This window comes from Porites lutea, chromosome 6 (genome assembly GCF_958299795.1).
Source record: "Porites lutea chromosome 6, jaPorLute2.1, whole genome shotgun sequence".
Taxonomy (NCBI): Eukaryota; Metazoa; Cnidaria; class Anthozoa; order Scleractinia; family Poritidae; genus Porites; species Porites lutea.
In genome coordinates, this window is record NC_133206.1 from 31,752,824 (window position 1) to 31,765,323 (window position 12,500).

The following is a 12,500-nucleotide window of genomic DNA, read 5'->3' on the forward strand; positions in this document are numbered from 1 at the left end:
TTACGAAGCAAATCTTCAGCTACAAAATGAGAGTCTCTTGTTGATCCTTTTTGACAGACATGATTTTTGATTTTGAAAGACATGGGCAAGTTTGGTCAGACATTGTCAGATGGTTGATAATTTGCAGCTCTGAGAAGAGAAGTATTATTATACTTTATAAAAAGTGCATCATCAGTAGAAGAAAATGCATCATCAGCACAGTCTAAGTGTCACATCAATATATAGAAAACAGTAAACAAAGTTTGAGGGGGAAGTGTGGAATTTTGAAAATGGTACTGGAGATTACAGCTCACGAATGTGACTTTTGGACAAATACGCAATAAAGAAGGACTAAAATTTTGCATCCTCGGTGTCCAAAATGCCTCTACATTACTCTTCCTGAGAAGGGTTTGATTGGTTGGAACCCCAAACCCACTTAAAAACCTCTGAATCATTCCATTTTACCTTAACACTGTCTTAAGAATTCAAAGTCACCCTGGATCAGGTAGGTATATGCATGGGCAGGCATATGGAATCATTCATTCAATCATATTTTATTAATCTGTATTATTTCCTACTTTATATCATAATACAAACCCAAAGCAATGAGAAAAAATGTCAACCTTGTTCAACCTGCTCCTTACCATTTTGCTTTGTATTTCCTAAAGGGAAAACAGGGCCACTCTTTTTTTCTTTTGGTCTTGCACCCTTTGACTTCAGCAAAGTTTCACTTTCCTCTGGGTCTTCCATGGGAGTATCTCCAGCAGGGCTATCATCATCTGGAGAGATCGTTCCTTTGGGAGGGTCACTACTTGTACAAATATCTTCTGATGGCTCCTTAGCACTTGATGCCTTAGAGGGTTCACTTTTGCCTGGGTCTTTCATGGGAGTTTCCCCAGCAAGGCCTTCATCGTCTTTAACAATCGTTCCTTGAGGGGGGGAAATGCTTGTACAAATATCTTCTGTTGGCTCCTTGCCACTTGATGGCAGAGTAGAAGATGTACCATAACCTGCAGATACCAAAAAATTAATGTTTGCTTTTAATACATTCCCCATGCTAGGATCCATATTTGAGCAAATCTTTCCATACATGCATGCACGTGTATTGGACAACAATTACCCTTAAGGGTGAAAAAAAATACATAATTGTATATATTACAGGTTTACAATGACAAAATCAGGAAGGTATTAATAGGGCCATTTATACAAGGAAGAATAAGACGCGTCTTACATAAGACGCGTCTTAAATAAGACGCAAACTGTACCATTTATACGAGCATGTCTTATCTAATAAGACGCGTCTTAGCTAAGCAGCCTCTTATTTTAGACGAAATGTGCCGTTTATACAGAAAGTTCGCGTCTTGTTTAAGACGTGTCTTATGTAAGACACGTCTTATTTTTCCTCGTATAAATGGCCCTAATATGTAAGCTTGTTGTTCCTCTTTTCAGGTTTCTAAACTGACAAACTCCTTGTTCCTTGCAGGCTATCCTTCATCAGGTCATATTATTTTGCAAACATGACCAGTTAAAGTTCCTTTAATTGACATTTCTAGTTATTCACGTGTCTCAGATGCCATCAAGGTCGCAAAAATGAAAAATTGGTGATAATTAAATTTTGTGCAAATGCCAAATTCTATTTTTTGTCATTGTGCAAACAGGGCCTTAACAAACAAAAATGCTTTGATCTTTCATATAATTCTCTCAACAAATTCTTTAAGGAAATGTTTGGTGATCTGTCTGGAGGAATGATGTATGTGGATTTATTGAGGCTTCAAGGATCAAGTACATACATATTTTACTAACCAGATGCAGCAGTGCTAGTGTTTAATCCCTCATGACCTGCTGTCGCCTCTTTGGATTCTCCTTCCTTGTTTGGATTGCCGTCAGTAACATCATCATCATCATCGCCTGGTTCCCTGCTGTGTGAGGTTGTCGAACTTGCCATTCCTGTGCCAAAGCCTGTCAAATTGGGTCTAAGCGGAGACTTTTCTGAACAAGTGCCATCCATAACTGTACTTTCACAGGACTCACTGGAAGCAGGTTTGTTGATTTCTAGATCCTTGAGACTGCTCAGCCCTGCACCTGGACTCAAAGCATCAGGTAAGTCTCCTCCATTTGCCATGTCAACTTCACCAGTTTCACCACCTGTTGCCAACCCTGCAAGTTTGTGGTCTGGTGCTATCTTGGACCCCACTTCAAAGTATAACTGGGACATCTTTTTTGGTTGATCTATGGATCAAACATATTTATTTATTATCTTTAATTCATTGTTTACTGATTTTCTACATTTTACATTACTTGAATTATTTTGTTTAGCTAGAATGAAATGAGAAGCGCAAGGTAGAGTTAAAGAACTAATACTATTATATGATTTTTGAATTGGATAACAAATTGATCTTACAAAATAGATATAATATAAAAGAGAAAAAAAATGGGAGGTTTCTTGCAAAAAGGGTTTATGTATGCTTGAACAGCCGAAATCTGTTTTGAATTGACTGCCTGTGGCATACCCAGTCATAAATCCTCTTCCATTTTTTTAACGGTTAGAATTAACCACTAGTCAGCCCTTACTTTTAGAAGCACTTAGGTCAGCTCGTGATGAACTCTTGAACTTTCCTGCGGCTGCTGCTTTTTCAATGCCATCACAAACTGCATCATACTCTAAAAGTCACAAACAATGGATCATTTGAGTGCATGGTCCAATAATTAACACCCTCTCTCTTGCCCCCTGCAAATGACTAAATTGTTAGGGACGTACCCAGCAAAATTCTTTCTAGGATTGGGGGAGGGGTTACAAAAACCACACTATCCCAATAACAAAAACGAATTACTTATTTGTTGGGACAACCCTGAGGATCTTTACAAAATTTTAACGAAAGTACAGGCAAGTAGTGGAGCAAGATTTTCCTTAAAATTTACAGGTCAACATCAAATGATTTTCTGTGTTTTCCACTGGTAGTTTTTCTGCATGAGTCACACACATTTGAGTATGGTTGGTAAGACCACTCTCCCTGTTCAAGTTAACCAAAAAACTGACAATGTCACAATTGACAGGACTGGGTCATGGTTCCACAGACATGGATACATCTGGCTGAGGGTTCATGTGTCAACATCTTAACAACAACAACAACAAAAACACAACCTGTTAAATTCTTCATTTTCATGTCAAGCAATAAACATGGCAAAAAAAAAAAATTAGAAACAGTCCAGTGGAAGAGGCCAAGAAAATGAAATGTTATAAAAGATTAATATATAAACAATTTGTCCAAGTCTCAGGTCTTTGTAGCCCACAGTTTCTGAGTTATTTGCCGAAACGTTTCACACACCTTTGTAGAGCTTTGTATGGAGATGCCATATTGGTGGACAGTTTTGGTCCACCAATATGGCCGTTGGAAATCAACAAAAACGTACATCTGGAGTTCACTTTTTCTATAAAAGCTCTTTCTTTTCAATCGAGAGCTACAAATTATCGGGGAAAAAAGTAGTTGACACACTTGTTTAAAACGGTGCTTTTATCAAACATTTAAATCCCCTCACCCCCTGAATCAATGTTGTTTGAAGCAAAAGAAAGACTTAAGGATCCAAAGTACAACATTGATTTTGGGGGGAAGGGGTTAGGATAGACAGGGGAGGGGGATATGTATGTCCATTATGCAAAAAGGGGCCATTTTACGGAAGTGTCTCAACACTTTTGTCCCTCATTGTAGCATACATGCGCATAAACACATCTTTTAATACCTGAAATGGTTAAGCTGCTGAACTTCAAGAGGAAAGACATTTTTCAACAAGATAGCATTAAATTCCTATTTTGGTGTCATGCACTGTGAAAACTTGGAAGTTCAAGTTGCTGTATTTTTTAAATGAAACATGCTTCGGGGCTGAATACTTGTACAAAGATTTATATTTTTATTTAATTATCTTCAACCTACTGTAAATAAGAATTCGCAAAACCTCACCATTTTCACTTTGCAATTTGATGACCTCACTGTGAAAACCATTATTATTCGAGTTTGTGATGGAAATCCTAATTTTCATTAGCCTGAATTTCACCCGATTGCTTTGAATCATTTTCTCCTCTCAGCAACATCTGAATCAACCAGCCGTTAATGCTGTCCAGTGTCATAACTACCTGAAAACCAGGTAGTGATTTTGATTGGTTGATTGTACTAAGCATTTGCATAATTATGTATAATTATGAGAAATTTTAGCGGGATTGTCGCTTGATATTCAGCGGATCGCATGGGTGGCATGCTTGCGTGGAGTTCAAACATTTCGATAATCTTTATCGTAAACAGCAAAATGCCCTTGTTTTTCGAAACCGAATTGCTAAGTTGAACTGCGAACGAAGAATCATTGCAAAGAGTCAGTAGGTTTTTCATTTAGAGCCACTTGGTGCTTTCCGCAGTGATTTTGTTTATGCGAAGTTTCTGAGACCAATGTCATGTTGTCATTCGACCTTCTTGCTATTTTCACCGTCAGGTGTAATGATTCTGTCAGCTTTTCTTTCTTGTTTCTTTGTTTTCTTTTTTCTTCGTTAAGGACCAAATAGCTTCTTTTAAATTAAAGGAAATTGTTGTGTTTTTGAACTAAGTGTTCTGTGTACGTATTTCTGATTTCATTGCATGATTGCGACCGAGTTTGAATTACAACAGGTTCAGAGTACTGCATGCAGTTGATAATTTGAACGTTAAACATGAATTACGATCGAAAAAAGTAAAGAAATTCTGTCGGCTGTTCTGTATCATGCAGACATTTCCAAACGATATTTCTAAGTTTGCCACTTAAAAATCTGTTTTATTTTTTCCATGAATTAAAGGAAAGGAGTAGTGACGTCACTAGACAGCATTAATGGCCAGTCAATTCAAACGTTACTGAGTGAGTAATAACGACTTGAAGTAATCGGATGAAATTCAGGCTAAATTTTCATTGACTAATTGATAATATTGATCAATAGAGTAACAACAGGTCATATCAATAAACAAAAATAAAGACCGTTTGATTTATATATATAAATGACGACTGATCGAAAGTCCAGCGGCGGGGGGGGGAGGGTAAGGAAGACAGTGCTGGAGGATCTAATTGGTGCCATATTACCAACCTTTCTGTTCCAAGTTCTTGCCAGGAAGAGTGGCAAAAGCCGCTTCTTTCTTTTCAATCTTCTCAACAAGATCTGGACGTCCAATGACCTTCAGTGTTTCTTTAAAAATTTCAAATTTTGATGGAGTGAGAAGCAGCAATTTTTGAAGTTCCTCGACATATTGTAAAGCGTTCATTTCGTCGCATTTACCGGACGAAACATATGCCTTCAAGACAAATTTCATTTGCTGAAGGTCCCCTTCTGCCAATTCCTTCGCTATTTCAAGCAGGAAAACATTAAAATTCCACTGCAATTTATCTTCCATTGCTGCTGATATAGAACGCTGTTTGTGAGATAATTCGATCTGCACTTCCGCTTACAATTCAATTAGTTCTTTCCTCGATTTCGTTTTCCCATTGAGGTTTTCACTTAGGGATTGCACATGACTTTCATAATGGTTTCTGTAGTCAAAAGGAATAGCTCTTCATAGCTCCCACAACAAATAGCAAGAAATGCTTTCAGCTTCCACTATTCGAAATAAGGGTTGTATTAATGTGTATCATCTCGCAACAATATGGCACAAGCTAACATAGCATTATGGGAAAGGGAAAAATACCTTTCCTTTGGGGATTTTTCCCTTTCCCATAATGCTATGCTAACCGGGGTAAAAAAAGTCCCTGAACCACACCCCTAAGTTGAGATCAGGCCTAATTTTAGCGGTTCTCATAGACAGGGCTTAAAAACGGCTGGACATGCGCATTAAAACTCTGGGGTTCTTCCCGCCATTCGATTTTCAAAATGGCGGACGACGAATGAAAATTCTACACGTCATTCTGACGGCTATTTGCGACATCTTGCTCGCCCAAGGCCTTCAAATTCTGCGTCACTGAACACAACGAAGACTGTTGTTTGGGTTTGATGCACGACGGCGCAAATTGGAACGGTGGTGTGATTTTAATGAAGCGATCAACACAACGCCTTTTAAAACAATATTTCACCTTTTCAGAATTCAGTCAAGGTACAGTTTTGCCGTGATATAAGGTGGTCTCGGCTTCTATAAGGTTTTAAAGTGCATTTTCTTGTAGCTTATTCATTCTTGTACAAAATATCAAATATGACTTTTTTTTCGTTCTGATGAAAATTTTTTATCGCTTCTTGTTCGTGGGCGTCGTTGACTTTGCATATGGATGAAATGAAGGTGCAGTTCGTGAGTACAGAACATTGCATTTTTCTGTTTTTGCTGTCTTTACTCTCATCTCTTGCGGCTGGTAAGAGAAACTGAAATAGGATTCCGGCCGATAGTTGAAAGATTAGTTCATATTTACTGTATATTTAGGCGTACAAAGTCTTGTACACACTGTTGATAACCATAATTTTGCTTTGTTTTGTAAGTGACGGTGTTCAGAAAACTTGAAATTATTAAACTTCATGCGACTTCATTGTGTACCATGTTGAGTTTTAATTTCCTGTCACCGCGAGCTACACTCTGCGGCTGGCCGCGTGCGTCTCCAATGTTATGATGTTATTTGAGCTTATAACCAGCCTGTCATCGGCCTATTTTTAATCTTTTTCATGATGTTTTGTTTTTATGAGAGAAGGCTCAATTCCGGCCTGTTGGAGACGTGTTTGTATATACGGGTATAGAAGGACGATCCCGTGGTTATTTTGGAAGTGTATCTGTTTGTAAAAGTACCATTTGCAGAAAACTAAAGGAAACAAACGAAACTGTTGCTCATGAACGTCCACAGACCAGAGCCCAAAGTATGGAGAACTCAAACAAACGTTTGTAATTCTGGAGAAGGAAAGGGGCCTGGGAAAGGAAAGAGAATTTAAATAATACTTCTAGAAAAAATAAGGTAGCCATTGTAGTTTTTGTACACAATTGCAAACAAGACATATACATGTGTACTTTGGACCTATTTACACCATTACTGATGTATACAAAATGCATCCAATCACCGTATTGATCATGAGACTCTGTTATGTATTATGTCATATCTGACAGACATTTTTCAGCAAAAGTGCTCAACTCCAGAGGACTTTCTGAACGATACTATAATATTGTAGAAGAGAAAATTGAAAGGTAACCACTTCTAAAAGTCCTTTTAACAGTCCCGAGCAAATATACACAATTGACTGTAAGAAATTAAGTAAATTAAAGTTTTATCTCTGTAGTACATAGGCAATTCTCACAAGTAACATGAAAATGGCAACTGCAGTTACATCATTACTTCTGCCTTATTGTAAAATTCTTTTTCACGAGGGGGAGGGGGGGAGGGGGGCACATTATTTAGCACACTGTTCCTACAATTCCACAAGGCTCTCATCAGACACTATAACAATGGAGGAAAAACTCTATGTCCCATCTAAAATGGAAAATGCTTGTGACAAGCATGCAGCTGGAACTTAACAAGACATTTTTGATGCAATATTCATTGATGAAAACCACACCCTTTCAGAGAAAAGAAGAAAGCCCCAAAAATCAAGGGTTGCATGCGGCAGTCTTGCATAGCCTGAGTTTGTTCTGAAACCAAGTAGTTTACTACAAGTAATAGCCAAATATTTCAGTAGAGCCAAGAGGTTTCTAAAATAGGGCTATACATGCAAAAACTGCGAAATGTACATGAAGTACAAAACTAAGTAGTCTGAGTAAAAAAAAAAGTAATTTTTTGACTGTTGCTGGTCATTCTGACCAGCCAAAGAAAATCAGCTCGGTTAAGTCTATTGTTTGAGGGGTCATGTCCAAAATATTAAAAATAATACGATGATTTATACCAGGAGGATAATTTAAACATAGTAGCTTAAAAAGAAAAAATATAAATAAATTCAAATCCATTAGCAGTGTACATGTCCACTCAAAATGGCTGGCAAACCAAGAGTTAGTCTGGACAAATGGTCACCTTGGCCTGACATTGTTTATTGATTGGCAGTTATTTTGAGCCCTGGTAGCAACCAGCGAAACGAAACAAAACATTAAACAAGCAGTCATTGAAGCCAAGCGAGTGGCTGACCAACTACAAGTAATGGCTGGGCAGCTAGACCGCTTGGCTAACCAAATCTTAAGACAAGCCGGAAAACAATTTAAATGTGAAAATAATGTTCAATTTAGAGAGCAGTACTAAAGATGTGCCAAAAGACAGAAAAGAAACTTAGTGGTGTACATCTAGGTAAAAACTGCAAAACAATGTATTACAGAATATTTTTTTCTTTGGTCTTTTGCACCATTCAATTCTAACTTCCCCTGTTTTCTCTCTTTTTTCTCTATCAACTGCTCCTCTTCATTATGCACTCTGGGACATCTCTTCTTCACTACTGTGTCTTTACTGAACTATGCAAGAGAAAAATTCCCCATATCTGCTGATCTTCAAAGTCGTGTACTCCTGGACTTTTCTTCTATCTTCTTCATAACTTTCTGTCAAAGCATAATATATTTTCATCAGGCATAATAATTTTTAAACAGCTATGTAAATACAGACCACCACCTCTATCCCCCATCCCCTCTCCACATCCTTCCCAAAAGAATTAAATAGATGATTTCAATTATTATATTAAAGATGAAACAACAACAACAAGATATTAATTTGAGGAGGACTCGGAAAAAAAAAAAAAATCCGAGTCCCAGATGGGATTTGAACCCACGACCCTCCGTGATCTAGTCGGATGCTCTAACCACTTGAGCTACTGGAGACTCTATGGTGAGCAAGGGCCAATTTGTGGGTCTCAACTGGAACCGCATCACGCGGCTACACAGCCAAGTAATGATAGGCACTTCAATGATAGGCATTTCAATTATTCCTTGAATTATTGCTGTAGCACTGGGCTGCAGTGTGGTTTGTGAACTATTGTGATTATTGACCTGATATGTGGTTACTGAACTACTTTTTTTCCAGGCAATAAAAATAAATACCATATGTAAGACTATAAATGGCCATGCATGCACCTAGAATGGAATGTCATTAGGCTTGTGTATGTTTACTGAACTCGTAATGTCATTACTGAACTATTTGTCTTCATTGAACTACAACAAAAATAAGGAATGTTCAATTCCTGTGTGGGCAATGCCACCTGAAATAAGAACAACATTCCATGCACTCAGGGGTAGAACTATGACAATGAGTTTATTGAATGGTTCCTACCTCAGTGCACAAGTGCGAGAGGAAGGAAAAATTTGCCTGCACTGGTATTTTCGGCAGCAGAATTTTTTATAAACATCTTCAGTGACGTGTGGATGAAGAAGAGTGAAAATGCAAAAAAAATTCCAAAGGAAGAAAAAAGTATCAAGTATTGAAAAGATATAATATTCATACTGGTATTATTATTATTATTATTATCTACAGTCTCTGCATCTGTCACTCAAGAAATTTCTCGTCATGTAAACAAAGAAGTGAAAATTGATTCTATCTCAATAACCCGGCCAAGCCTTGCAGATATATTTTTAATTCTCATTAGTTTTTCAGCCCTAGGCTACTAGTTTCCATTTAGCAATCCTAATTTAGACCAGCATTGCTTTCCCCTTGGCTATGCTTTTCCTGGTCATGAGCCTAATTGTTGCCTGAAATGTGACATGCCAACCTATGTGCACAACAGCAACTTCGAAAACATAATTCAGTTGTGCATAACACAAACCAACAATCCCCAGACCACAGTTATTTCTGGACGGAGGGAGTAAACTGCCCCTCATGTTACCCTTTAATTTGTTGGTACAAAGGATGAAAGAACTGGCTCAGTCATTAAGCAGGTAAAAAGAAATGTGTTATCACGTGAACAGTGTTTCCTTACTATCTGATCTCGAGACTGATCGTTGTAACAATGAAAACAAGAAATTACTACATAAATTTTATATAATGCTTACTATTCATGAACCATTTGAGTTTTTTAGCATGTAAAAGAGAAAACAATAACTTGTACAACTTCAAGTAAGCTCACAAAATTTCAGCAAGCAAGCCACGCGTGATCATTGTCACAAACGTCGATACAAACATGCATTTAACATAACCAGAACGTTACAAAAAATATATTTCCAGATACCTTGCCGGAGATGATGACAATAACGATGGCGACGATAAAGATGATGACGAAGGGAATTCATTACACCAGAAAGCAGATGATGATGCAGAAGATTTCGACGAGGGCTGTTTAATATGATCCAGAAAAAGAAATTTCCCGCTTCGCGCATCTTTAAACGTACGAAATCAAATGTCAAGCTTGAGGGGCCGTCATCAATCCATGGAAAAGACTTCTCCAACACAAAACGGCTCTTCTAGAAGCCACTCCATACAAAAAAGGCAATGACCAAAAGTCGCAAACCACTTGAGTTGTATGTTGTTGACGGTTGATTCCCTTGACGCTTACTTGCATCAAAACATGTTGCTCTTTTATCTATTGATTAAGTAGCCAAAACACTATGTTTTGTGTATTAGGAATTTAATACAAACTGATAAATCTCAACTACTGTAGCAACACGTCCTGATATGGTAAGAAATTTGATAAATGCGCCGAAATACAGCTCCCAATCGGTCACCGATCGTCCGCCATATTGACAACAAGATCATTCATTCTTAACTTTCCGCATGCGTAGTAACTACGAGATCGCTTTTTCACGTCACAACCTCTCGACCAATCAGCCGTTTTTAAGCCCTGTCGTTCCCAGTTTTACTTCAATAATGTAGCTGGAGATGCCAGTATACAAGAGAAGTCCTTTTATCCTTTCTTAGCCTGCGTAGCAGGCGCCGAAAGGGGTAGGGGATAGGGGATAGGGGATAGGGGATAGGGGATAGGGGATAGGGGATAGGGAGGAAGGGAAAAAGGGGAGGGGGATTGGGGAGAGGGAGAGGGCTCCCTTCCCTTTTCCCTTTCTCCCTCCCCCCTCCCCCCTCCCCTTTTTGCGCCTGCACGCAGGCTATCCTTTCTTGCCGTATATTAAAAAGCTGCAGCTCTACGCACGATGTTACAGAGCCTTTGCGTGGTCTTTGGAAGCTACAAAATGTATTGGCGGTAAACAAACAAGTAAACAAGTCATGGCCCTGAACAAACTGGATAAACTGTCAAAAAAAAAATACCCGCGCCAATCCCGCGTCCCGTCCCGTAATCAGGTTATAACCGTGAAAGCCTGGATAAATGACCACGTGACTAGTGACTTTGGCGGGAGTTTTTACAGCAATATGGCGGAGGGAAGCATGCGAGCATCTACTTGAATAAAGTTCAATTTGTGGCCAAATCCTCCAAAATGGAGGACTGGGAAATACCGGAACAAGATGACTTTGAATCTCGCTATGCGGATGAATTGGAGATGTTGGATGATTTGGACGAAGAAGGTAAGTTTTCAGTAGGTTTTTTCTCGTCAACGTACGTAAAAGGAGAGCAGCCACGATCTGCAGTGTTTACAATATTTTGTTAAGAGCGTCCTTACATGTAACATACTAGTCAAAGCAAGAATGTTAAAATGAATGTAAATTTTAATAAAGTTTATGCGCCTTTGGTTGTTCGGGGTTGAAGACAACATAGCCAAGTGGCCAAGGACGTGTAATTTGTCCCTATTCCACTCTCACCACTCGCGGCGCTTCTTTGAGGGAACCAATAAAACTCACGAGTGACTTAAGACGAAGAAAGTCAAAACAAGAGAGCCCAGAAAAACAATAGCCTTAAAGCAATAAAACACCAAACCAGACCTCCACTTCAATGCCCATATGTTGTGGTTCAACTTTGTCTTGATTTAGATTTTTTCCTTTGGTTTTGGTCATGGCAATTCATGATAATGAATTTCAAAGAAAGGAAAAATAAATTTACAAACCAAGTATAAAATTGAAGAATGTCTGTATTGGGGAGTAGTATATGTTTCAGTTAATTTTTGTTTTTCCTTTGTTTTTGGTCATGGTAATGAATGCTAATGAATTTGAATTAAAGGAAAGACAAAAATTAACTGAAATAAAAATATTACCTGCAACACATACATCGAAATAATACAGTATGAGGCTCAGGGTAGATCCCTGTGGAACACCACAGTTCAAGGGATGTGACCCAGAGGTTGCATCATAGGTCATAACATCTTACTAAATGATGATATATTTGGATACAAGAAGGGCTCGCAAAAACATTTAAATTTCAGCTTGTCTTTTGGACAAGCAGCTGTCATGTTTTGCTTGCTCAGAGGATGGCCTGCCTGGACCCTGGCCCATTGTGTAACGAATTTTTAAAAGTTACTTGCCCACCAAGAAAATCTACTTGTTTTGGACTACTGGACAGCACTTTTTTCAAGCCTTGCAAGAGTTAACAAATCTCATGCCATTGATTTTTACACAGATTTTGCTCCTCCATCAAAGAGGAGCCTGAATTTCCATGATGATAAGAAAGCTGGTGAAAATGGGCTGACTGTAAATGGATTTCATCAAAACAAGAACTCCCCAGCGCAAACTAAGTCAAAGAAAAGAGATTGTGATGAATTGTT

The 12,500-nt window shown here is 38.4% G+C and overlaps 2 protein-coding genes and 1 long non-coding RNA gene across 3 annotated transcripts in view; 1 reads left to right on the plus strand and 2 right to left on the minus strand.

Moving 5' to 3' along the window:
• The window catches only part of LOC140942185 (uncharacterized), an 18,610-nt gene extending 13,020 nt beyond the window's left edge, over window positions 1-5,590 (minus strand). Inside the window, exons 1-4 of the mRNA XM_073391150.1 lie at window positions 5,078-5,590; window positions 2,551-2,640; window positions 1,783-2,208; window positions 624-989 (exon numbers count right to left, since the gene is read on the minus strand). Of these exons, the coding sequence (XP_073247251.1) occupies window positions 624-989; window positions 1,783-2,208; window positions 2,551-2,640; window positions 5,078-5,381 (1,186 nt within the window). The 5' untranslated portion in view covers window positions 5,382-5,590. The remainder of the gene's footprint in view (window positions 1-623; window positions 990-1,782; window positions 2,209-2,550; window positions 2,641-5,077) is intronic.
• Window positions 5,591-7,906: 2,316 nt separating this feature from the next.
• LOC140941534 (uncharacterized) lies at window positions 7,907-10,504 on the minus strand. Its single transcript, XR_012166475.1, has 2 exons — window positions 10,085-10,504; window positions 7,907-8,468 (listed from the first exon to the last, which is right to left on the minus strand). It is a non-coding gene; the product is annotated as an uncharacterized lncRNA (long non-coding RNA).
• A 695-nt stretch (window positions 10,505-11,199) lies between these two features.
• LOC140940443 (chromosome transmission fidelity protein 18 homolog) overlaps window positions 11,200-12,500 on the plus strand; it is a 27,983-nt gene continuing 26,682 nt past the window's right edge. Inside the window, 3 exon segments of the mRNA XM_073389417.1 lie at window positions 11,200-11,245; window positions 11,248-11,370; window positions 12,356-12,500. The exon segment at window positions 12,356-12,500 is cut by the window's right edge and continues 62 nt beyond it. Coding sequence (XP_073245518.1) covers window positions 11,218-11,245; window positions 11,248-11,370; window positions 12,356-12,500 — 296 coding nt within the window. The 5' untranslated portion in view covers window positions 11,200-11,217.